Consider the following 25,311-nt stretch of genomic DNA (forward strand, 5'->3'; position numbering starts at 1 on the left):
AATCTGTCGGCAAATTAAAAATTGACGATCACTGAAGACGTGGCCAATAATTACTGCCCGTCAGATCAGAGACATTCTGTGTCGATATCTGAACAGGCACTGAAACGCCAGCAGATATTACACCTGCAATATACCATATAATATTATATTACAGATCGGTTAAGGTCCAAATATATATATATATATTTAGATGTCACCCACCTGTATTAGCCGTCCCTACTGCCGAGCTATTGCCATAGACGCTGTGTTGGGGGGGCTGTTGGTGGGCCGCTGCTGGGTTGCAGGGAGTGTTACGTGGGTGTGCCGCATACGGGGAGCCGAGCGACAACGGATCGTGAAACATATATGGGTAGCTCTCCCGTTGCTGCAAGCATGTGGGCGTCATCGAACTGAGTGAGGAGGTCATTGAGCTGTGGGAGACAATATATATCGCAATTACAATTTCACACTTCAAATATTTCGGTACATATGTAAGTGTTAACAATTAAAAACTCTGTTAGGTGGGGCCTAATGGAAGACTACGCGAAAGGGGAAAGGGAGTTTTTCTCAAATTCAAACAAAGTACATGGAATCCAGTTGTTGCGAAAATGTAATCCTACATATGTTTAAAAGCTGAATTGTGTAACAAAATTACAAGACAAATTGTTTACAATAATTTTTTGATTTTTCGGAATTGAGTGCATTTTCTAATTTGAATTCCGCATAAATGGATCAAATTCGGAAACGCGAACAGGCTTGATAATTCGGACTATAGCAGGTTATGTAAGCGTTTACAATTAGTTGATAGTCAATATTTTTGGTCAGTTGTAACAAAGGAAAGCTATTCTGGGTTTTCTTCTCTGGGGTAGAACTAGAATTGTAATTCCATTGCCTTTCTTAGGGCTGCCAACAATTATTGGATAAATTTGTAAATATTTTCCTTAATACTTAAATTAAATGTATTGAAATTTTATCTATTGTGTAAATATTAAATGAACTCTGTCAAAGTTCATTGGAATTAAAACTTTGGAACGGAAATTTGTGAATTTCAATTCGCAAAAGTTGTTTACGTTTGCAAATCGCAATGTTAAATGAGAAGCTTAACAGCGAATCCAGTTAACTAGGCATCCATAACACCGAAGTTAAGAAGCTTTACAAATTAGTAGAGGAATTTTTAGAGTTTCTGGAGTCCCGGAGGCATTACGTGTATCATCTACAGTGAAAACTCTCTTAGGCGGACACTCACGATCGGCCAATTTTATAGACTTAAATACTTTATACACCGATCGAATGTTTTTTTGAAAAAGTGTCCGCTAAGGGAGTTTTCACTGCATCTACATATTATGTTTGATTTTTCTTTTTACATATTATCAACTTAGCTATATAAGTTGGGAAGAGGCATAGGATTCGTGCACGTCATGTAAACTAAAACAATATCAACAGAAAAGAGGAGGAGAGGAGTAAAGAGGAGTCTGCTCAGACAGCCTAATGTTGTGAGCACTGAGCTGGAGGATGGCTTAGGTAATTAAGTTTGAGGATTTTCGAAAGACTCACTTATAGTTTTCTGCCATCGTGGCAATGGGTTGCGGGATGGAGGAGTACATTGTGTTGAAACCAGTGTTCAATGGCAAGCGTGGGGCCACCGCCTGCAGTGGCGGACTCTCAGAGCTTGTGTGCGCCGCGCCAGCATCGCCGCCGAGAATCTAGAAATTGGGAAAAGAGAAGGAGAAACATTTTCGTACACATAGTGTATACAAAATGTTAAGTTTAACTTACTGTGGGCCCATTTGAATTCTCGGCCAAGCTATTGTTGCCAGCATGTGCGGCCGTAGTCACATCGGAGCCGGCAGAACTAACAATGCCCGCTGCCGAGTTGCTGGCCGTTGTGGCAGCTGTGGACGCAGCTGCTCCGGACTGATTGTTTGTGCTTGTGCGGCCGCTGTTGCTGCCAACATTGTCGGCCGAGCGTCGTTGGGTGCGCAGTTTCTCCTCGCGGCGCCATTTCGCACGGCGATTGGAGAACCAAACCTATAAATGCATCCATTAGCGAAATGTTGCACAACTCTATCGGCGGGCCAAAAACTAAATCATACATATGTATACTTGTAGTACATACAAGTATGTTGTATCCACAAATCAAAATGCTTGTACTTTCAAAAGTTTAACTTGCAAAAGGAAATAATATAGAAAAGAATGTAAAACAATTTGGATTGCTCAGAGTGAAGCTGTTAACGTCTTCTGATTACAGTTTCGATCTATTCCTACCCCTATTTATTTCTCTCCATCAAGTTCTAAAGTTGAACTCATTCATATACATATGATGAGGAAACCAGACTTTAATCGAACTATTTTTTTTCCAAAGGAAACAAAGTTTGCTTCTAAATATTCCTTTTTGACAGCGCCACATATTATTGGATGACTTCCAAACTAATGGAAATGGAAATTAAAATACACCTAATTCTGTTTTTACACGGTTTGAAAATGAAAAATTGTATTCCATTTAGCACGATTCAAAATAACATATGATCAATGTCTATTTTTACACGACTTTTTCTGAAACCAATCTAGCGTGTAAAAACAGAATTAGTTGTACTTCCAAATCGTGCAAGACGCTGCATTGAGTCGGAAGGTGATTTGAATAAATATAATATAATCTCATTTTCAAAATATAAATTTCAAAATATCAATGCTATGTTTTTATTTTTTAAAAGTCCTGTTTACCTTCAAGCAAGATTTCTATGGCTTACTTCAGTAAATCTAATGTTTGGTATTCAATTTGATTTATTTGTAAACTCAATGATGAAGCCATCATTACATTTAAGTGAAAGCTTGAAGTGATTTCTAATTACCTTTTTGAATATTGAAAAACACCACTCTTTGTCATTGAATGCCATTTTTTAATATTTTGCTCTTTCCTATTTTTCCGTTTGAAAATATTTCACGAATATATACATATTTCTAATTTCTATTGCTAATAAGCTAACGATTAGTCGAATAAAGTCTGAAGATTACTTATAGTACTTGTAATATAAAAAGAGTTCGACGTTGGAAAAATTCTGATCTTAAATGAAATGAACTTTATTGAAAGTTTGCAGAAATTATTTGCCTGTCTGACCGCATTCGCTTTGCACTACTTGAAGCAATTAGTGATCTCTATTGATATACATTTTGTTGATTCTCTTGAATATATACACTTGTTTGTGTATCTTGAGAATCGATTGAAAAATCAGAACTTAAAACGTTAACAGAGCCACACTGAGTGCCCCAAAGAGTGCATAATCTGTCAAAATAAAACTGAATTGTGAGGCGCTTCCGTAATAAACTGACGTCTAGAGTGCCACCCCCCTTCGTTTATTGAGTCTGCAACGCCCCGGCAGGCCAAACAACAACAACAATGGCAACAACAACAACAAGAATAAAAAGAGGACTCGTGTTTAACTTTTTGCCAAGTTGAGTGATCAACGACTGGAGATGAAAACAAAAACTACAAAACAACACAAAACAAAAAAAAAAACACTTGTAACAACAATTGTTGTTGTTGGTGTTGTTGCTGTTGTTGCCATTGTTGAACTCTGCATTGCAGGGGCGACATTAATAAATACTCAAGTGTCACAATTCGTTCAAGTTGGAGTCATTGCCGAGGCACTCGAAGCGAAATGAGGAAAGGTCTAGGCCTTGGAGTGTCGCTGTCGCAGTCGCAGTCGCAGTAGCAGGCGGTCGAAAATTGCGAATCGAGTATCGAGAATCAGCAGTCAGGAAGGAGTCGGGAGCGTTACTAAATTTCAGCTAGACAGAGCCTTTCGAAATGGTGATGCTGATGCTGATGGTGATGGGGATGTGTTGTAGTTGCCTGCCTTTCGACAAAAGGGTAACAACAAAAGGGTGAATTAGGATTATAATATTTGTTGTGCTTTAATATTTTTTCACCATGACATTTATTACTTTGCGTTATTGTAGCGCATTCTCTTCACTCTTCCGTTGACAAAACTCTTTCTTCCGACAGGGACACGGCAATGGGAAAATCGCAAGTAGTTTCAAGTGTTTTCACAGTCAAATTGTTTTTATTCACTTATACAAATAATCATAAGCAGTTTGCCGAACATGAGTATAAAACACATTAATAATAAATAGCAAGAAGCCGCAGGGGTGCCGTCAGTTTGAGGGTTGACTCCGAGCCGCCCGAAGTTCGAAGCTCGAAATCGCGACTCTGCCACTGCCTCTCAGTCAGCCGTGTGGTTAAAAGGCGAAGCAATCACATCAGAAAATTCAGTTACCAAATTGTTCAACCCCCATACATATACATATACATATACACATATATATTGGGCATTGGGTGCTTTTACGGCTTACATCTACTCATACCCATCTATTATTATACTTGTGAGAGAGAAAGAGAAACTGCATCTGCATCTGCATACATACATATTCGTTCGTAAATAAACTCTTAAGTACTTGTGTTCGTGTTTGTCGGATAGCTGATATATTTTGTTAATCATAATATACTTGGATCGCACAAACAAGGCGGACCCAGCTACGAAATATGCAAATAGGCAAACGGTAAACAAATTGAAGAGACTTTCAAGAAATTATAATGCGTCGCCGGCAAACGAAGCGTTCACATTAGCGCTAAACAAAAAGAATTCAACAAAACTGAAAGACAAACCTGAATACGTGCCTCTGGCAAACCAATTTTTTCTGCAAGCCTCTCCCGTGCAAATACATCCGGATAATGTGTCCTTTCGAATTCTATTCGAGGTGCCAGCCGACAAAAGAGAAATGAAAAGAAGTGCAAAAAGCACATGTTAGTAAGAATATTATATATGTATTTATTTAAGGTTTATACGAGGAGACTAACAAAAGTTTGATTCGAAAATGAAAGACAACCCCACAACACTCTTTTGCAATGTATATTGAGCTGTAAACCAAGTCTTTTTTTTGTACCTTAACTCCCTTTTCCCATTACATTAAACAAAAACAAACTTGAATAAACTCGAAATGGCATGGCGCCAGATCCGGATAATATGATGCTGAGCGAACTTTTCGTAGACCCCAGTAAAGTAATCAGCAGCGTGAGTTATTCGTCTCCTCATTTAGTTAAGAAGTTCAGAATCTCTTTCTTCGGTATACCACTTTGATTCAATTTTCGCTTTGATGGAGTATCGTTTGATTTGTAGCTTGGCTCCATTACATATACTTGTATATTGGTTTCCTGGTCGTAAATATAATCTTAATTATTATATTTTTTTTTTCGAGTTCTCCTTTGCAATTGCAATTCTTTTTGGAAATATTGGTCTGAGGAACCTTTTCACACATCATTTAAATATCGTGGAGCAGGTTTCTTCCAGCTGCATGTTATGGCTTTTCATGCCAATGCTTAGTCTTGATTGAACATTTTAAAGCACTTCAGTCTGAAATCTTTGGAAGCATTTTGAAACAATTTTCAGACACAATGCATTCGTTCCATGTGTATTTTAACGCTTTTGAGTTGAATCGCTTAACAAATTGGTTGTTCTTCTCTCTTCTGGTATTCGAAACGGTTAGCAAAGTAAATCAAATAAAAATAAAAATACTACCAACTATTGAAGCTTTTGTTAGTCCCTCTGTATATATACATACATATACATTATGCATACTATATATACCTTTCTCCAAGCTGTCAATCTGCTCGTTTGTAAATGAGGTGCGATTTCGCTGTAGCTTCCGTTTTAGCCGTAGCCGCATCTGTGAGTCCTCGTCGCCAGAAGAATTGTGGTCGGAGTTTCCATCAGAAGTGCTTTCGTGCGAGTTCGGATGCGACACGTCGCCGGGATAGAGATCTGTAAGCAAAGGTGTCAGTGATTAAAAGCACAGTCAAGGTAACCGTAACTGTAACTGTAACCGTAACCGTAACCATAACCGTAACAGTAACAAAGTGGCAAACGCCCCTTAATTCCATTCTAATGCTGCTGAATTGCTGAACAGCAGGGACTACTCGCGTGGGGTTGCACAGATTAAAAACGCATTTCTTTTATAGCTCGGGGAGTTACTATGACGACACCGCTTAAAGCGTTTCTATCCTATTCAATATTGTATTTTGTCAAACTATGTCGACGGTGTAGCCGTGTAACCGCCTCGGGCTCATTCAGCCAATTGACGGTTGGTCTCCTTATGCGTTAATAATGGGAACACCATGCCACCAAACAGGGTTCTAATTTATCTTAAATTGCCGCCACGGTCACAGTAACCACCTCATCGTTCCGAAATCAGGGTTGAGGCAATTAATTGGGAAGTTGCACAACATACGAATATGATTAATGCTCGATAGCCGATTTGCTCAGGTACTACATACTTGTAGTCTTCCTCAATATAAGCTTGCTGTAAACTTTCAAGAACTCTTTCCATTGCTTTTGAAAGACGACATTCTTTAGATAAACATATTCATTCAAAAAAGGGACAAACGCAAATGCTTTCGACTCACAAATATAGATTTGTTGAGAATTTTGAGAGCTTCAAATCTTTGAAAATTGAACTGTAATGGAGTTGGATAGTTCCAATATTTCGTATATGCCTAAATATGAACGGTCACTTTACATTCGAACTCTACTAAAGTATTTAGTTGATATTTTGCCAAAAACTTATCCAGAAATTGTATTTTATAGTTTATCTGGCGGACAAACTATATGTATATTCTACTACACTGCAAGTATTTCAGGAATCAAACCTCTAAAAATTTCTTAATATTTGAGTTAGTTTGTTCTCTCCACTTCCAGTGCAATACCAATTCTTCAAAGGCGACTATAAAAATTTGCCTCCTGCGTTGGTAAAAAAAACACCCGCAAAACATATCAAAATTTTCGCCAAATTTATTCAGCCATCAAGTGGCTTACGAGGCAAGCAGGTGTAAAACAGAATGTAGGCGGCCCTTGACACTACAGCTGACATATCTACAGCCTCCACGATTTGATCGTTAAATTGAAACCAGCTGTCGTAGACAGGGCTCTTGCAGAGTGCCTTGTAGTGTCCACTGCCAATGGAGCCGAAGTGGTTCGATACGCCATACAGCCGATACTTTTTGGGAATATCTGGTCTCAACTCGAATTCGAGGGGTGCTACATAAGGTTGCATGTCCAGGTCCTCAAGAGGAAAGTGCACCAACGTTTTCTTCTTCTCATAGCCACCTCCAGCTTGAGGACTGGGCCAGAAACGTTTTATCTGTATAACTAGGACCGGTGGAAGTACTGAGACATCCAGTTTTTTGAAAGCATCACATTTCTTCCGGCAGCCTGGACAATTCCAGCCCTCTACGCCCCCACTGCCGAAGTACATATCCAAGCACTCTTTCAGATCGCAGACATCCGCATTGGGCGGCAGATCCAAACTGAGGCTTGAGAAAACCTCATATCTTCGTGAATCCGTGGCACAAACCCTGCATTTGATGGTGCTCTTCAATTGCCCATAAAACAATTGGAGTATGAAGCTCTCCTTGCACTTTGTAAATTCGTTCCAAGCCGTTTTCGCTGGAGTAATCATCCGGTCTGTTCGAGGGTCGACAAGCATGGTCTGCACATCCGACTGTAGAAAATCAATTAGAAGGGTGAGGAACTCGTGAGCGTCCTGCTGAGCTGAGCCTCTAAAGCTTTCCCCGAACTGTCCCACAATATGCCATAAGTCGTTGCAGGCCACGCTTTTAAATTTAGCTGTCCACAATTTTTTTAGGATAGCAGCAACCTCTTCGATTACTTGGCCTTTTGTTTGGTTATCAGAATTTATGTGGCTTTTGAAGCGGTCGCTTGTACAGTATTCGACCAAAGGGGTCGTATTACTGAGACACTGAAGGATGCTGTTCATATAACAGGTGTTTCCCAAATTCCTCAGACCTGTGAGGCCAAGTTTGATATTTTTGCCACGCACAGCCGGCGAGTAATCACGGTCTAGTTGCTGCCGTGGTTTCTTGACCTCTTTATAGCTAGGTCTTGGTGCTGGACGCTTCGCAGTACCCTTAGTTACCAGCTTGCGGTCACTTTCCCGACGCTCGCATCCATGCTGCTTATCTAGCAGCTGAGGTTCCTGATTTCCTGGCTGATTACCTCGGATCTGCAACTCTAGCTGCTTCTTCAATTTCGAAAGCGAATCACGCAGCTGGATATTCTCTAATTCGTAAGCTTTTGCTTCACATTCAAGCTGTTTTATATTTTTTAACAACTTCTGGCCGGAACCGCTGTTGCAGAAGCCTTTCTTATCGAATAAATTCTTAACTGCATTATTCAGCAGCACACCGTTTTCTTTGATTTTTGTTAACAGTTTCGTATGCTTGCCTATAAGTTTGGCCACGAATGGGTTTGCTTTCATCATTGTTGTTTTACTTTCAATAAGTATTTACTAATATTCACATGGAGTCAATAGAGGACAGTGAATTTAATTTCTCAAATTCAGGCACCTGACTGTTATGTCTAGACTTCCTTTAATTAAAGCCAATACGATTACACAGATACTACATATATGCAAACTAATGGAAGAGCAGGCTTTGGAATTTACATTTCTTTAGAGCGGGAAAAACAATCGATGGCACTATCGATGTATTGTAAGGTGCTGAACCTGTATGCACGGATTCAATGCTTATATAAAACATAAAAAAAACTATCGATGTATCGATGTTTTTGCACTTTTGAAATACATCGATGTTTTGCTCACAACCATCGATTGTTTTTCATTCTGTCCGACGTAGTGAAACGGAAAGGATGTAAGTAAAATTTAGAATTTTTGTTGTGCCTTTATTATTTGTGCAGAAATAATTGCTGTGTTGTTTGTTAGTAGTTGTGGATAACGATAAACAATGGACTTTCAAAGTAAGTTTGGTTTTGGACACGCAGCATCTAAAGAAAATCATGAAGAAATGTACAGCCTAAAGCGAAAGAGCGGAATTTCTGTAGTGTGGCAGTTTTTTTTTTTTTTAAATGCAGGGACAGCCAAATGGCCCTTTGCAAAGAATGCGGTAAGCATTACTATATTATGTTTCGATGTTTCATCGATGTTTTGATTTGAATACATCGATTGTCGCAACCATCGACTTTTCATGACTTGCTGTTGCAAATTATTTGCCTGTCTGACCTTTCGAATTTGGATGACTTTCTGAAGTGGTTGATAAAGTGTTTCCATCAGGTCAGATTATTTTCTTTTTAATTTAACAAATAATCACGACTTTTCTAGTACATTTTTTATTTAATTTACCCTCATAACGTGTTTAAAACTTTGTCCGATTTTTTTAATTTTTGAATTTTCTTTTTCCTATCAATTAGAATATGTACATATGTATATACCTTTGCGTTTTTTTAAGTAAAACTATAAAGTTTAAGTGTTTATTTTGTTTCCGTTGATCAGCTATTCGCATCTGCTTCATACAACAAAGCTGCAGATAATACGGACACCCAAGTGGTTAAGCCAAATCGGCTCAACTAACTACTTAACTAAACACTTGTAGGCCTTTCTTTCAGTATTTTACTTTTGAAATGTTCGCCCAGTCTTATGGTTTAGCCTTGATTCAGGGAGATTGAACATAGCGTTCAAAATTTGAAAGTTGGAAGTCATTTAAATTTTAATTGATTTGGCTAATTGATGCTGAAACTAAACGCAAGTCTAAACTTTTCATGATTAGAGCCTTTAGTTTAAAAGAAAACATTTTTCTACTAAATAACAAATAGAATATATGCTTTAAAAACTTCTAGAAAGATGATTTTTTGAATCATAGACATATAGATAAAAATTGATATTATATATGTACGTTTTTGTGTTCCCAGCTGTTACGATTTAGAAGTTCTAGCCATTAAACACATACCGAGCCTATAGTTCTCCAGACGCAGGAAAAATATAACTACGACACACAAACAAACACTAAATCGAACCGACAATGTGAAAAATCTACAAACCTGTCAGCACCATACTTCATATTCTCACGTCCTGCCCCTCCCTCTCCAACCAGAGAGACATTCTCCCTGCCAACTCAGATGCCTTAGCTCTAATCCTACTTTATAAAGTTAATTTAAAAAGCATAAATTAAAAAGAATTTATGTTTTCAATGTAGGTACAAAGCTTAGGTGTAGACAGCCATGGCAGCCAACATGCTACCTTAGTAGTTTTAATGTTAAGTTAATATTATCTAAAAGTAATATTAACTGCTTATAGATTGGGTTCTGCATCGCCTCGTTCCCTCCTTAGCTACAGGGTATGCAGATATACATAGTGTATGAATTAAAGGCCCAATTGAGAGCTTTTCTTGCAATACATTTACTTTAAATTCTTGAACAAGCTAGCTTACTAGCGGGGAGGCATTGATTGTTGCTCAATCTATTGCCGATATGCTAATTAGATGCCTTCGTCCATTGCATTGAGCAGCCTCCAGCTACTCTTAGTGTAAATCCTAGACCAGCTTTGGAACTAAATACCAGAAAGTGGGACTATCAGTCGGTCTATTGCCCATATGGAAATGCATTGAAAGGTGGAGTATAAATGCGAGTGAATCAATTACCATGGAATGCTAGTGCGGGCTAAGGACTTTTATTAAGCTCGTTCGTATTTATACTATTGACAGATAATTAACATGAGTTCTTACTTCATACTAGTATTTGCGAACATATGCATGCCACCATAATGGGTCGAACAAACATGTACCCATTAGTCCGATATGCATGGGAGAATAGTTTGTAAGTATAGTATATGAGGGGTTTGTGTCGTTTCGACTGCCTCGGCATTTGTGCGTTTGTAAAGTAATTTGTGAAAATCATTTCGTCGATTGCCGTGCTCTCCATGCTCTTATCTTGAAGCAACATCGCGGAAATGTTTGCGTCCAATACAAACACACACACACACACACACACACAGGGAGTAATGTTTATGTGTGTTTTCTGGTTTAGAGTGTAATGATGGGGTGACATTTATTGGCAAAGGGACATATGTTAGCCCTATTTTTCGATCGGCGAATAAACAAAAGCAATTGCGAGCAACAATTTCAACAGAAGCTGAATTGCGTCCCTCAATTAGATTTAATGGCAAATAACAAATGACCAACAAATTAACTATTTGTTTGCCCCAATGTTTGATCATCTGTGACAAAATGTCTCCGAGCTTGCGAAAAGGTCGTGGTCGCTATCGTGGTCGTGTTCGAGCTCGGGGTCGGGGTCGGGCTCCTGAGGGTTGTTGTTTTCAATTGTATCACATCAAGAGATGCATGTAGCTTATTCAATTTTCTAAATTGTACTTGTATACTTGTATGACTGGCATTATCATGTGAGAGCAGCACTCTGAAGATGTTTTCCTATTCCATCACCCTGCCCTTGCCCCTGCCTCTAGCATTTGTAATGAAGTTTTGCGCAATGAGACTACATTTTCACGCTTCAGAGGCCAAACGAAAGTACTTTTTCAAATTGTCTATCGCACATCAAGATTATAATAATGATTGAGAAAATAATTAAATTGAACTACAGTGCTCAGACAACCATTTATTTACAATATAGATCAGATATTCTAAAGCAAGTTAATTGCCAAAATTTAACCATCTGTCTTCCTATCTCCTCTCCTCATTCTCTCACAACTATGGAAAGGTGGAAAATACATAACTAATTTATTATAGCTACACTAATCAGTTGAATCAGTTAATCAATGCAAATAAAGTTTTCAAACATTAAACAAGCTGGCAAAATGAAGGCTATTCAAAAATACCGTCAACAATATATAGCTAGATGAGTTTTTGAGTTAACAAAGTAACACCTTATTGAACGGTTTTAAATTCTATAAAAACATCATTGAATTTATTATTTCTTGGGGAAGTTCGCGATGCCTTTGCTAAATTTTTCTTTAAAATGAAATGCTGTTCATTGAAAATTTGAGACAGTTTTATAATAACGAACATTGTACCTTCATATAGACAGCGTGGTTTTAGTCCTGAAAACCTATTCCTTTATCAAACATAAAACAACGCCACAATTAAGAAAGGGTTCTCACGGCGTTGTATATTTGCAAAAGGAATTACAAAATTGATGACTTTTGTTTCAAACAGAAAAGAATTAATATACTTGCAAGTTTTCACCTTTGATATAAATTGTATCAGAATGTTACAGAATGTATCGACACTTGTTTTGGAAAAGGTTCACCTTCTACGGTGCATTTTAAGTATTTTTAACAAATATTTATTAGTCTTATAGAAATTTTTGTTCGAATGGATCTCCTTGTAAGCTTTATACAAGTATTACACATTGGTTCATTGATTTTTCTAATAAATATTTTCATTTCATTTTTGAAATTTCTTTACCGTCTACAAAATGAAAATTCGAAACATAATTGTGTTTCAATTGTGTGTGTTCTGGTTTTATATTCTTGAATAATCAACCTTAATGCGAAAATCCAATTTTAAAATAACAAAAGAGTGTGCAAATGATAGGTAATTCGTAAAAAGAATGGCCTCGGTTCATACCCAACTATCTATCGGCTTTCAAAAATTGAAATTACATTTTCAATAAATGATTTGAATTGAAAATACAAATTGTTCAAAGGGGTTCATTGTTAATATGCAGGAGCATGAGAAGCCAGACATGGCTTTGATGTGCCCTTTTTGTCTTTTGAATAAATGGAAAAGGTTGTCTGGACAATGCGATAAAGTTTTTTGTTTTTGTTAATTGTTTAGTTCATCCGTCGGTTCTATAGCACTACTCGTACATAAATACTTCTAGAGTTCGTTTTCTATCAATGAATGGGCTTAATTAAATTAAAAGGCAATTCAGGTAGATAGCCAATTAGAGGACAAGATTTCATAAACTGATATCCGCACAATAAGTTGTTTTGAATATACATATAAAATGTTTGGCTGTTTGGCTGTTTGCCTGCCGCTCGTGGCTCCTTGTTGGGAATTTCAAGTGAGTTGAAAGCGATGAGCTGAAGTGTCGGGCAGTTAATTGACACCTTGAACGAATATTGAGCAAACGGTTGCAAGCCTGAGAGCAGGTTGTACGTTATCGGCTTACACTAATGAAACTTGACACATGGAGACTTCTGGTCTACAATGCCTACAGTGCCTACGGACCTATGTACGAGGTGAATGTACATACCAAGTATATATGTACATATGTATGTATATATACTTGTATGCACATATTTGTATATGAACGTATGAGGTCGTTGTCGTTGTCGTGGTCGTGGTCGTGGTTGGGTTCGATGTCGACTGCTGTAGCTAAATCAATCACGTTCATTGTGACCTTCAAAGGGGAGCAACCAAATTTATTGCATCTGTTAGTAGCGCCGACTTTGCTAATTTAACGCATGACTCTGTGTATGGCATTAGAGGGCTTACCACGTTTCTGAACATCATCCCGAGCTATTTGTCCAGACAAGTTCGTTGCTACTGTTGTTGGTGTTGGCGGCAGTGCTAAGTGTGCCGTCGTTGTGTTACTCGGGTACCAGGCCCAGCCACCGGATTGTCCATTGAACATGCGAAGTTTCTCATACACCGACTCGTTCTGCTGCTGGGCCTGCTGCTCCTTTTGTGATGCCAAATTGCGCAAGACCCGATTAATAGATGAAACCTGAAATCAAAGACAAAAACGACTCATAAATTTGTTGTTCATGTTTTTGCTGTTGTTGTTGTTGTTGTTGTTGCTTTTATTGTTGTACCCAGAACTGAGTCTGGCCTTTGTAGCTGTATAGTGCTAGAACGCAAATGTTCAATGGACATATCTTCATATTTCTTTCACGTGCCACTTTCCTACCCCCGTTGTAAGCACGAGAGCCTGTGATTGGCTTACGGCGTTCCAGCCAATCACACGCTTCTCTGCTGCAAACCGTGTCAGAGGAGGAAAGCAAGCATAGCGAGCATGCATAGCAGTTTGTTCTGTTACACGCACACACACTCGCACATACAGCACTTACACTCGCACACATACTTGCATACACTCACATCCACACTCACATCCACACTCACACCCACACTGGCAAGCACAGGCACATTGAAGAAATGCTTACAAGAATAAAAGTGCGCTTACTTATATAACGCAATGAAAATAAAAACTTTGCGCTTCTTGTAAATATATCGCACAATAAGCGCACAATCTGTGTACCTACAACAGTATGTGTGTGTGCATGAATTTGAAGGTGTATGTACATATGTACTGGAAACGTCAGTTATGGGTTCAAAGTTATGATACTGCTCCTCACATTCAGCTGGAAAAGGTCAAAGTGCCTTCGTATACTAATTAGGAAGTCTGTATACCCAGCGGGACATTGCAAAGTGTTCATATTACACAAGTATAGCAATTATTTTATATATGTGTATGTACTAGATATATGTATGAACATATGTAAACGTGTTGTACAGAGAGAATTTCCATTTGACGCCTAGAATTCCTAAGCCCGTCAATTCAGTTGCAGACATTGTTTCATATACAAGCAAAAATGTAAAATCTTATTTATATGCCCCTTAACACCTTCTATAAGCCATTTGTATTGTCTTTGCTTCAATATTTCAAGCACCAATTCACAAATAAATGGGGTGTTGGTCTGAAAATCAGGGCGAAGGTGCTTAACTTCGTCTTTGGTACGAACTCTGCTTAAATCAAGTCTAAGCGAGATTAATCAAGTTTTAAAAATATCACAAATCGCAGTTCAAGAAGAATGCAGAATATGAAAGTAATTTAAAGAGTCACATAAACTGAAAATTTCTCAATATGGAAACATTTATCCTAGCTATAGCCTGTCCGACCGCAATTCTGTCACTGTTTGTCTTTTAATGTGGCTCGAAATATATTTTCTCTGTGTGTATTTAATGCGTTGTTTGCATATTTTTAAAAGCGAGAAGAAGAACTATGTACATATACTTGTATATATACTCGCGGAATAGGAATAAAAACTAATGAGTGGATTTATCAATTGTTGACGAATAAATACATAGATCTGGCCATATCATTGCATATAGTTTAAACCAAAAATTATGAAATTGTTTATCCCCACAATAAAGTATACTTATAATAAAAATATTACCGCAGGCTACTCGGAAGAAAACTTTGCACTACTTTTCAAAGTGATTTATCAGCAATGCGGCCAGAGAAGGTCGTTAATGTTTTTCCAATTGTTTGCAGCAACTAATGCTTCCGTTCCTTGAACATAACGACTTTGCTGCTCACTCAATGAGATGAAACAATTAAAATGTTAGAGAGAAGTTTAATTACGGGTGAAGTCCCGAATCACAGGAAGCCAGTGTAAATGCCATGACTGGCACGAATGCGAAATGGGAGCAGCTATTTGAGCGTAAGTAATTCGGCACGTGCCCATCTCTAATTCAGGCTTATGTATGCCCATGGACGGGATCAAATATTTGACACATTGCTAATTTAATCCTCAATCACACGTGTCAGATTTTTTACCAGTTGTATGCGTCTTTTCAAATCGCTGAGTAACGTTTCATTCACAGACAATTCTGGTACAAATTTAAAAATAAGCAGAATTTTCTCAATCAACAAGAATTTCACGACCTTAAATATGCGAATAGCGCAGAAATTTCTTTATCAACAATCGTTCCACAATATGTTAATTGACCGTTCCGTTCTATCACTCCGGGGAATAGCTTTATTTCCTTCTCCACGACAGTTTTAATCCATAAAGGGTTGTTCATTAAAAAGTCTGCACAAATCTTACGTTTATCAAAAATGTATGTAATTCTTTCGAGAACAAATGATAAACCGTTAGGCATTTTAAAATAACTTTTGTAGTTCACCGACGCTTTTTAATACTAGAAGATACATTCTTCTTAGATATCTTATTTTCATTTTAAGAAAATTATTTCATATAATTAACTTTATGCCTTTATGCTGTTTTCGATCCCTACTGTTTGAGAAGTCCTCTTTTCTTTTGATTAAGAGCAGGAATGCGTTTTTGTAGACTCACAGTAGGAGAATATGTTTGGTAACCTAGAGCTACAGTAACAAAGCGATATCAGAGTGTTTATCATCGCGTTAAGACAAATTCACTCATGTGGAAAATTAAAAAAAAAAACATCTGGGCTATCTGGAAAGCTTTTCCTTATCACTCTAATTGCACTAACCTAGAGAACACACGAATTTAGGCAATTGACGATTCAAATCAAAAGAAAATGCAATTATAGGCCAGTTCAATAGATCTGTTAAAACGTCCCTTGAAATAAAACACAATCGTATATCTAGTGTTGCAGACACGAGCACAAAACTGACACCACCAGTTACCCCTTCGATGATGGGCATAATAATGGAGTTAGGGGAAGCATTTTGGGATACATTTCTTGTGGTTTTTGGTCCATATGCAAAGAAACAGAATTCATGACCAAACAACTGACCAATCGGAAAATCTTTTGTTATGCAGAAAAGCTATCAAGCGACTAAAAACCAGACCATGGCCGATGCCACAACTGATATGTAGAGTAAATAGAGAAGCCTCCCCCTTTTCAGCTTGTAGAAAGACGTCGGATTGTTTGGCGGAATCTGTTTTGGGGAGAAAGAGTTTCGACCGCTGTTGACTCAGCAGCCGATAGAATTAATTGTGCACTAAAACGCCATATGTTACGCAATTGGTCCGCTCTCTGGGCATATAGAAAAAATTAAATATAAATACAAATACAAATAGAGATGTAAATAAATACGGGCTTATGGAATTGTTTGCCCTGTTCGCCCGTGTGTGTGTGTGTGTGTGTTGGTGGGGGAGGGGGGAGTAAATTAATAAAACGTTTTACGAATAGCCTAGCTAGTGTGTTTTAAATCGAGATTTCTGTAAATTGTTGTCGTCTGCTCTCCGTTCGCTGTTCTACGCTGTTCTACCCCCACCGAGTCAGCCTTTACAAGTAAAGTGTGTCCTTTGAAAAGGCAGCCACTGCTGCCACTGCTGCCACTGCAATCTGTCTAAACCACATAACTGAAAGTGGTTGCGTGTATTTCAAATGCCTGCGACATGAAAAATGCCACTTTGGGCTTTAAGTGTTGCCACGTGCCGGCCGTAGTATTGGGCTTGACATTTCTTTGGACGCTCGTGCTCCTCATTTGCCACAATGAGTTGACGTTACGCTGGCGTGAATATTATGCATGTAATTCTGGTCGTTTTGATTTCCAGCATAAAGAGATGTATTTCAGTTAAAAACATCAAAGGACATCAAAGCTTGCAACGCTATTCCAGGCCCAATCCCTCTCGCAATCCCAATTCCATGGACACTTTGAGGGCCATACTTGTACAACATGAAAGCTGATTGCGTCGAGTCCTAGACATTATATCGTGCGGTATAATGATTTGAGAAATGAAGCTAAAGTCCAACAATTTAAGAATGTTACCTGACTCAGCTCTACAAGGCTTCTCTACTCGTATACTTCTATATGTACAAGTATAATGTTTTTTTTTTTTTTTCTAATTTTCAGCTGCAATCTGCTTTTGGTGTACGCCGCCGCCGCCGCCGCCGCTCTATTTTCTCAATCTGGAGCACTACTGGCATAGTGAGCGTTTTGTATACATTGTGGCATCGGTTGCTTATATTGTATAATCTGCGGCTTTGTAGTCGAATTCTTCTGTTTGGGACAGAAACCGCCAAGACCGACAGACAAAAAGACAGACAAACAGACAGATAGACCGAGCGAGGAAGCGAGCGACCTCCTTTGAGAACTAGAGCACTCGCTAGGATTAAAGGAACAACTATATGCATTTGTTTACCTGACGGAATAATGAAAACATCTTTTGCGGATAAGACCATGGAAAAGGGGCCAGTTGAAAAAGTATCTAAATTCTAATCCATTTTAAAAACGGTGGGTAGGCATTGTAACGAAATTACTTAATCCATTGTGTGTGCTGGCTTACCGTCTGCCGCCTTTGAATTCTCGGCTCTCTACATAGCAGCACTACTCGTACAATCTTGATCAGCATTTGCAGACATTGAAACTGTTCTGCCTTAGTTCTAATACTGTTGCTGATGCTGATGCTGATGCTCCTGCCTCTATTTCTGTTCCAGCGTGAGCCTCAGCCTCAGCTTCAGCTTCTGTTGTCTGCCGTCGCACAACAACCCTCAATAGTTGAAGGGTGTGGCATTAACGTTGTTGCATTTTCCTCAAATTAATCCCTGCTGGAATTGCTTTTGATTCCACATACATTCATACTTCATACACTTTTCAAACGATCCTTTCTTTGCAAAACCATGAACAAAATATTTAGCGAGCATTAATAAAGCATGTGTTGATTTTAATGGAATTTTTTTTCTCTTTTTTTTTTTTGGGTGGAGGGCGGCTTAGTAAACGCACACAGTTTATCAGTAAATTGTAATTTGACTTACACACGCAGCTTTGCGACTGGAATCTCAAATACTACCATGACAGCTATTGAATTGTTGGCATTCATCCAAAGCTCTAACAATATATATTTACTGTACAACTATTCAAGCTCCATACAAGTTTCTTTCTACTCTGAATAAGCCACCAATTGTGCATTTTTTATAATCATTTGCTCCTGCATCGACTTGGCAAAAATGTTGCACATCGTACAAGTAGGAAGGAAGCCGTGGCGTTACTTAGGAACATCCTTTGGGGACCTGAGTTGTGTTACGGACCGTTATAGGAGAAATAGCTCAGAGCACCCAGAATTGTCAGCAAATTAGGGAGAACTTGGTCTTCTAACTGAGCTTTCAAAACAGAAACGAGCTCAGCCATGCATATACCATTTTAACTCTAAGACTTTTCGACGAAGTTGATCAGAATTGAGAATAATTCTCACTTATTTTATTCTAAGAATGTTGAGTTGCACTCCCTTTTCAATATTAATTTGACGCTTAAACTTAACAAACAAACCAACAGAAAAACGATACATTTTCTGTTATAATTACTAACTAGAACTTGCTTAATGATTGAATCTTGGCTAAGACCAATTCGTTTCTTTAGCATTGTAGAATAAACTATTTATTGAATTGATAAAGACGAGTTAACGCACTTTCTGTTGCTACCTAAAGACGCGACACTACCGCACCTGCCTATCCCTAAGTCCTGCCGCAAACTATACTCTACACGAACGAGCACTAAAGCTTACTAATCGTCGCAAACACTCACGCCTCAAGAAGAGCATCGTGTGATGATCAGTTGTTGCTTCCAGCACACAACATGCACTCCTTAATGAGGAATTTGAAATTGTGAGTGAGCGCGCACATGAAATAGAAAGCAATTAAAAATAGAAAGCCAGTGTAAAAAATAAAAAGCCCCTTCTCATGTCGAGATCTGTTTATTTAAATTTTTGCTTCTTAACACACTCGTAACGCTGGCGCCGCAGGAAACGCAAGTAAAGTAGACTTCAAATGCCTCTTTTTTATTTTTTTCTTCTGCAACAGTTTTCTGGTTGTCTGGTTTGTGGCAGCATACGAAGTACGAGCTACGAGTGGCATTGCCTTTGCTCCTCACCAGGCTGCAAGTCGCTCGCTTTTGACACATTCGCATACCGGTTTACACGACACCAATCTCGAGTCATGCCGCCAGCGCCTCTCCCAAATGCTATACGATCGGGTTATATGTACATACTCGTAGTGTTTTTTTTTTTTTCTTTGCTGTCGGCCCAACTTCCATCCGAGTATGGATATTGGTAATCGCGCGCTGCCACCTCGCCGTTGTGGCCAAGTTTCCGCGGGCCCAGTCACTTAGTTGCTCATTGAAGACGTCTCTGGAGTTATGAGCCGAAGGTCGCCCAACATTCTGAGAGTGTGTGCGCGCCTGTGATAAACAACTACCATTACCAGCGCTAGTGCCATTGCCACTGCCACTGCCACTGCCACCACCACAACCCGCACCACGTGCACCGATTTGCGCACATTGAGGACAAACCTCGGCAACCCTCCGAAAATGTAAGCCACGTCAAGTGGAAAAAATATTTGACAACGACAACGCTAATGCGAATCGAAATTAATAACATGACCGACCCCTCTTACTGTCAACAACTTTAATATCGATATATTAAAAAAACAAAAAATATTTTTCTACCATCATTTAAGTCTTATACTCGTGCATGTGTATGTATATAGTGTTTTAGTTCAGGTAGCTCTCACATACAGTGGACACTCGATTGGGCGCAAAACTTGATTTTTTTTTAATTCCTTAATTATTGATCAGATACTTCATCTTACACAGATGAGAGTTCTTCCGCTCTTCTTGTGTGTCTTGTCTTTTAACAGCTCTGTTATTAAAAGCCATATACTTCAATCTTATAAGAAACTACTACAGTCATAACATAAGGACATCTTTTCATCATCCCTGTTATTTATATATTTATATATCAACCTCAACAGACTATATTAAAAGCTTCATTATATATGTATTCTAGAGATATTCAAGCTAATCAGAATATATATTTACTGAAGAGTATACAGGGGTAATTGATCTCAGATTGTGAGTTTAATTCAATCGGCACATTACCAAATGCAGGATATTCGCATCATCGCAAATACATTCCATATATAGTAAGACTTGTCCAAGTCCTATGAATAACATTAAAACATTCCTGTTAAGACCATAAAACTGACCAAAGAACCGGCTTTATTTAACGACTATACTACATAGTTACATACTATAACAAATAGAATCTTTGATCAAGTTTAAGTATAATCATTATTGTGAAATGACTTAGAATTTATCTGGGCACTTACGCTTGGAATATTATCACTATTACAAACTTGCTCCGATAGCAATCGATCCCGAATTTCCCACGCAAATATGCTGGGGCATTCCCTTTTGTAGTCGGCAATTTTTTGTACGACGGGCGTTGTGGCTACGCGAGGTTTGGAACCTCCTATTGCTCGAGGTTTTATTGATCCGGTTTCATAGTATCTACAATGAAAGAAAGAGAATGTGTTTATGCCAAATGTAAAGCGTATATTTAAAAAGCAAGCATATTTTTATAAGTACATATAATTATTATTTATAATCCTCATTCCCCAATTACTTCATTCCATCACCGTATAGTACAACTTCAATTATTCTAAAAAAACATAATGAATTGTTTGCTCAATATTAATTAAATGAGCGGCAAAGTGAAGTTGCTTCAATGTTTTGTTGAGTGCCACTTCTGATCTAATTTGCATATCAGACAAATGATTGCCATGAGGCATGATCATTAATCAACCTTGAAGCGGCATAAGAAAGAAAAGAACTAGCAAGAGACCGGCCAGTGCGATATCGATCAAAACCTTTAGATTTGTTCTACACGTTCTAATCCTTAATAGCGACCTAACTTATAACCGCTGGAAAACCCTTGTGCTGCTATTTCTTTCTACATATGTAAGAATCATCCTAAAGTGCTATATAAACTGCCAAATAAAGCGAGCCAGAGGCAGTTTTAACCGAGCTAGAGAGAGAGATAAATTCGCAATGCCTTCTTCTGGTATATAACTGGGCTATGTGGCGTATACGTAATGAGAATACATGTGAAAAGTTGGATGTTAAAGCTAATTAATTTCAAAAGGGACAAAAGGGACCAGCGACAAGAAATTTATAAGCGTTCTAGAAATACAATGCATACGATATTAGATATATATACTATATACTATATACTATATATTTAGTGGAAGCCGGTAGACAGACAACGGAATTTTTCAATCTGGTGCCTTTACAGGTTCTTCAGTAGGTTGGGTGTACTTAATTTGTAAAAATAAAGCACACTTCTAGACTTAAAAGGATATTAACAGAGTCCTGCCTTTGCTTACCCTGCCGCCGGCATAATTAGGTACACCTAAGAAGCAGGTACACCGAGTAATTAGTATCAAGATTCAGACCTGTCCTTTCAACTCTATATCGGAAAGCATATTTGTCTTCAATTAACTGTTAGTGCATATTATTTTCTTTCCTAGATCTCTCACAAATAACTATCGTGTTCAGGTTCTTTGCATGATCCAACAGACATAGGAAGACTGGAGATTGTAAAAATAGCCAAATTTATTAGCTGATGTCCATTCCAATGAACTTACTAACTAACGTAACCTAACTATCGTGTGAGTTTTCTAGTCTGTAGAATTTCTTCAAAGATATTTCACTTTTGTACCGACTTCATCAACTCACTAATGCTAAAAAGGACTTCAAGCTTTTCGGATTTTCCGCATTTTAATTATTCAAAAGAGCCGCTTTCCTTACTTCAATACTTGATTGGATCTACACTAACACTAAAAGCTAAATAAATAGGCACAGTCTTATCTGGCCGAATCCGACATTTGTATGGACCGCCGGTTGTGGCATTAGACAAACAGACTAACCCACTAGCTTGTACGTGTATATGAAAACAGAATATCGTTCAGATAGATGGGTACAAATATGACAGACTTGGTTGATCAGCTGATTGAAACACATTCCATTCAATTCATTTGATTTGCGGCGCCTTTTACTTTGATGCCATGCGAAGTCAGCAGAGCGACTTAATTTAGTCGAAGCCGAAGTCAAAGCCAAAGCCGAAACCCCGAAGCAATCTCACACTCAAACGCATTCCAACTGCATATAACATTGACATGTGTCAATGGCTATCACTAATCGCACTTAACTCTAATATTGTGGCATCGATTTCAAAACAACCGTCGAACTTGTGCGACAGTCAATCCTCTTTTTCCGTTGTAGCGAGCTGCCGGTTTTAATTATTTATTTAATGGTGATCAGATTGGTATTACAGGCGATGCATTGCCAAATACAGCATGATGGACTCCTGTGGACGTCTAGAGCCTCATTTCTAAGCCAAAATACTTCCCCACATTTAATCACCATTAAGCAATCGCTTTTCAGTCTATCAGACTTTTCGCTTTCATAACGAAAGGGGAGTAGGATAGAAGTCCAAAAACTTGGGTGGGAATAGTGGAAGGCCGTAACTATCACTTTTTTGTGATAGTAAAACTTAAATATGAATGCAGAAACATGATCAGGATTCTATATCCAATTTCAAATAGAATACAATAGGGTAGGGTTCTATCGTTAATATCTAATGCTCCCAAAGGGACTTCAAAGAACGTATTAATGGGGAAAAAGACTACTGATAATGTTGATTAAGTTTTGGTGAACTGTGCTGTTTTATTTGAATTTAGATATAAAGAGGAGTTTTCTAAAAGTAAATCTAGAAAAGAAATGGCTCAAGATGAAGGAAGAACGCGATTTTTAATATAAGATGCATAAAGGAAAACCTCTGAGTACCAAGAAATGGCCAAGATGAAGATAATTGCGGATACCAAGACCCAATGTGGGGCCAGGATCAACAGATCAATTGTCCGCTTATTCACTTTCAACGAGACGAAGCATCCTAGCTCTGTAACTTGGATAGGAATAGCAATTGCCTGGGGCTTTTCAATTCTCATTGCCTGATTTTATATAGTCAACAGTTATTTTAAAAGTAGAATGAATGGAATTGGAAGACATGTTAATGAAAATCCTGCTTATTGAATGAAGTGTAGAATGTAGAATGAATTGTGTAACAGTACTTTTTATGCGTGCAATTACGGATGAAAGATGCACCGAATATAGATTTCTAAGGCAAGTCTTGGAGCAACAAGGACGTGCTTTAGATGAAGATTAATATGGAGCTGGAGAAGAAGGCACAGTATGTTGCCGCTTTACGGATGCCAGAGTGAATTCTAAACAAAAACAAACTTACTTTCACGGAGATAAACACTCTTCTAAACACTCTCAACTTCGCCAATCTTCTAAAACTACTCCCATTACAAAGACATCGCCCAACAACAACTACATTCACTTAAAGTCAAAGAGGGTTTTTTGTTCATACACATTTGTTAAATATATCCAAAAGTGTTAATCCATTCTGCCAGCGTCCATTGATTCTTGATGCACAGTGGGCTACAAAACAATTAATATTTATCCATTGCCCTGTTTGTTGCAAACATCACAAGATCATTATAACACTTATTTGATCATTATTTAGTGGAGAACAAAACAAAATGAGAAAAAAACACAAAAAAAAATGTATCAACAATATTGAACTCTCACCTGCCCAATATTTTGCTAACGCAGCCGTTGGAAACTTGAAGTATTCGCGAAATATCACATGGACGCGCGCCGGAATGAGCTAACTCGACGATCTTTTGTCGCGTGGAGTCGGGCAAGGGACGACCGTTGACATAGACGCCGCCTAACTGATTAATGCCGCTATGTCCCGCTGTGGAGCAGCCGAACAATGCACTCTGACCGACCGACGAGTGGGGATGCCCGTGCATAATGTGTTCCGTCGTTAGCATCATCTTTGAATGCGATTTGTTCTTGTTCTTGTTCAGTTGATGTGTTGTGGTTGTTGTTGTTGTTATTGTTGTTATTATTGTTTATGCTGCTGCTGTTGTTGCTGTTGCACAGTTCTTGATTATTCGGGGGACTGATTCGAAATGCGAATTGGCCTGCGGTGTGTTGCGTGCTTAGTTTGCTCAGGTATCGGGATTTTTAAATTGACTAACTTTATTTTGGATACCTTTCGTGTTTGCTTTTCGCTTTAATTTTTACGTTTTGTTTTGTGTTTATTTATGCGTTTTTTCCTTTTACCTTTTCTTTTCTTTTTGTTTTGTTTTTTGTTTGTTTTAAATAGAGAATTAGAATTGAACTTGACTCTGCACTGTCAAATGAGTGGGCGTCGGCATCACGGTATTCATTTCGTTGTTGGCTTGTTGACTTTTGTACTTATGTATTTGGTTGTTCCACTTCTACACACTAAAATAAACTAACATACACTACATACATTTAGTTTGTTGTGGTTCCGACTTAGTGGATCGATTTCGGCGGGCTGATTAACGTTTTCTTCTCATTCTTATTTTGTACTATACGCCTAGGGTTGTTGGTTTGTATTTTGTATTTTTTTTCGGACCTCTTTTATTGAATTGAATTTCTCTCCCGATTTTTGTTTATAATTTTTTGATTTGCTTTTCAGTTCGATCTGCGCGCCAGAAACTTCTCTCGTTGCTGTGCTGATTCAGTGTTGTTATTACTATTATTATTGTTATTATTGTTGTTATTGGCGTTATTGGCGTGCACAGCGGAGTCCGCCGGATTCCGGAATCCGACAGCACCTCAGAATGCAAGTCTCGCCACTTATTCGGATTCAATGTGTATGGCCAGAAAGCCTAACCCGCGTCGGCGTCAGCGTGTCGGTGTCAGTTTGGCCAGCACAAAATATTGTACAACTAACTGGTTTCAGTGGCCGCCGTCGTGTTTCAGCGGTGGTAGCAGCGCGCTAGCGAAGCGAAACGATAATGAGCTGCTCAAGCGAAAAAACACGCCAACAAACGTGCTTACCACTGAAAGTCGGTTGGCAACGTCGGCAGCAGCAGCAGCGGCAGGCGTGCACACACACACGCACAGGCGGACGTTTGGC

General features: G+C 38.5%; 2 protein-coding genes across 2 annotated transcripts; both read right to left on the minus strand.

Moving 5' to 3' along the window:
• Positions 1–10: 10 nt before the first annotated feature.
• Positions 11–25,011, minus strand: LOC115628065 (paired box protein Pax-6). The gene is made up of 9 exons (XM_030524032.1): positions 23,943–25,011; positions 20,618–20,798; positions 13,295–13,526; positions 5,622–5,795; positions 4,643–4,725; positions 1,756–2,007; positions 1,534–1,682; positions 202–410; positions 11–123 (listed from the first exon to the last, which is right to left on the minus strand). The coding sequence occupies exons 1-9, from the start codon at positions 24,191–24,193 to the stop codon at positions 29–31; spliced, it is 1,626 nt and encodes a 541-aa protein (XP_030379892.1). The 5' UTR covers positions 24,194–25,011; the 3' UTR covers positions 11–28.
• Positions 6,826–8,310, minus strand: LOC115627778 (ubiquitin carboxyl-terminal hydrolase 15-like). The gene has a single exon (XM_030523587.1). The coding sequence runs from the start codon at positions 8,308–8,310 to the stop codon at positions 6,826–6,828; it is 1,485 nt and encodes a 494-aa protein (XP_030379447.1).
• Positions 25,012–25,311: the final 300 nt, after the last annotated feature.

Source organism: Scaptodrosophila lebanonensis, unplaced genomic scaffold (genome assembly GCF_003285725.1).
Source record: "Scaptodrosophila lebanonensis strain 11010-0011.00,11010-0021.00 unplaced genomic scaffold, SlebRS2 tig00000098-arrow-pilon, whole genome shotgun sequence".
In the NCBI taxonomy this organism is placed as follows: Eukaryota; Metazoa; Arthropoda; class Insecta; order Diptera; family Drosophilidae; genus Scaptodrosophila; species Scaptodrosophila lebanonensis.

Excerpts from the sequence above, each read along its gene's own strand:
- LOC115627778 (XM_030523587.1), bottom strand. The coding sequence starts at position 8,310 with ATGATGAAAGCAAACCCATTCGTGGCCAAACTTATAGGCAAGCATACG.
- LOC115628065 (XM_030524032.1), bottom strand. The coding sequence starts at position 24,193 with ATGATGCTAACGACGGAACACATTATGCACGGGCATCCCCACTCGTCG. Across the intron at positions 2,008-4,642 it reads TGCCAGAGGCACGTATTCAG|GTTTGGTTCTCCAATCGCCG; the intron begins GTTTGTCTTTCA and ends ATGCATTTATAG. Across the intron at positions 1,683-1,755 it reads AGAATTCAAATGGGCCCACA|ATTCTCGGCGGCGATGCTGG; the intron begins GTAAGTTAAACT and ends CCCAATTTCTAG.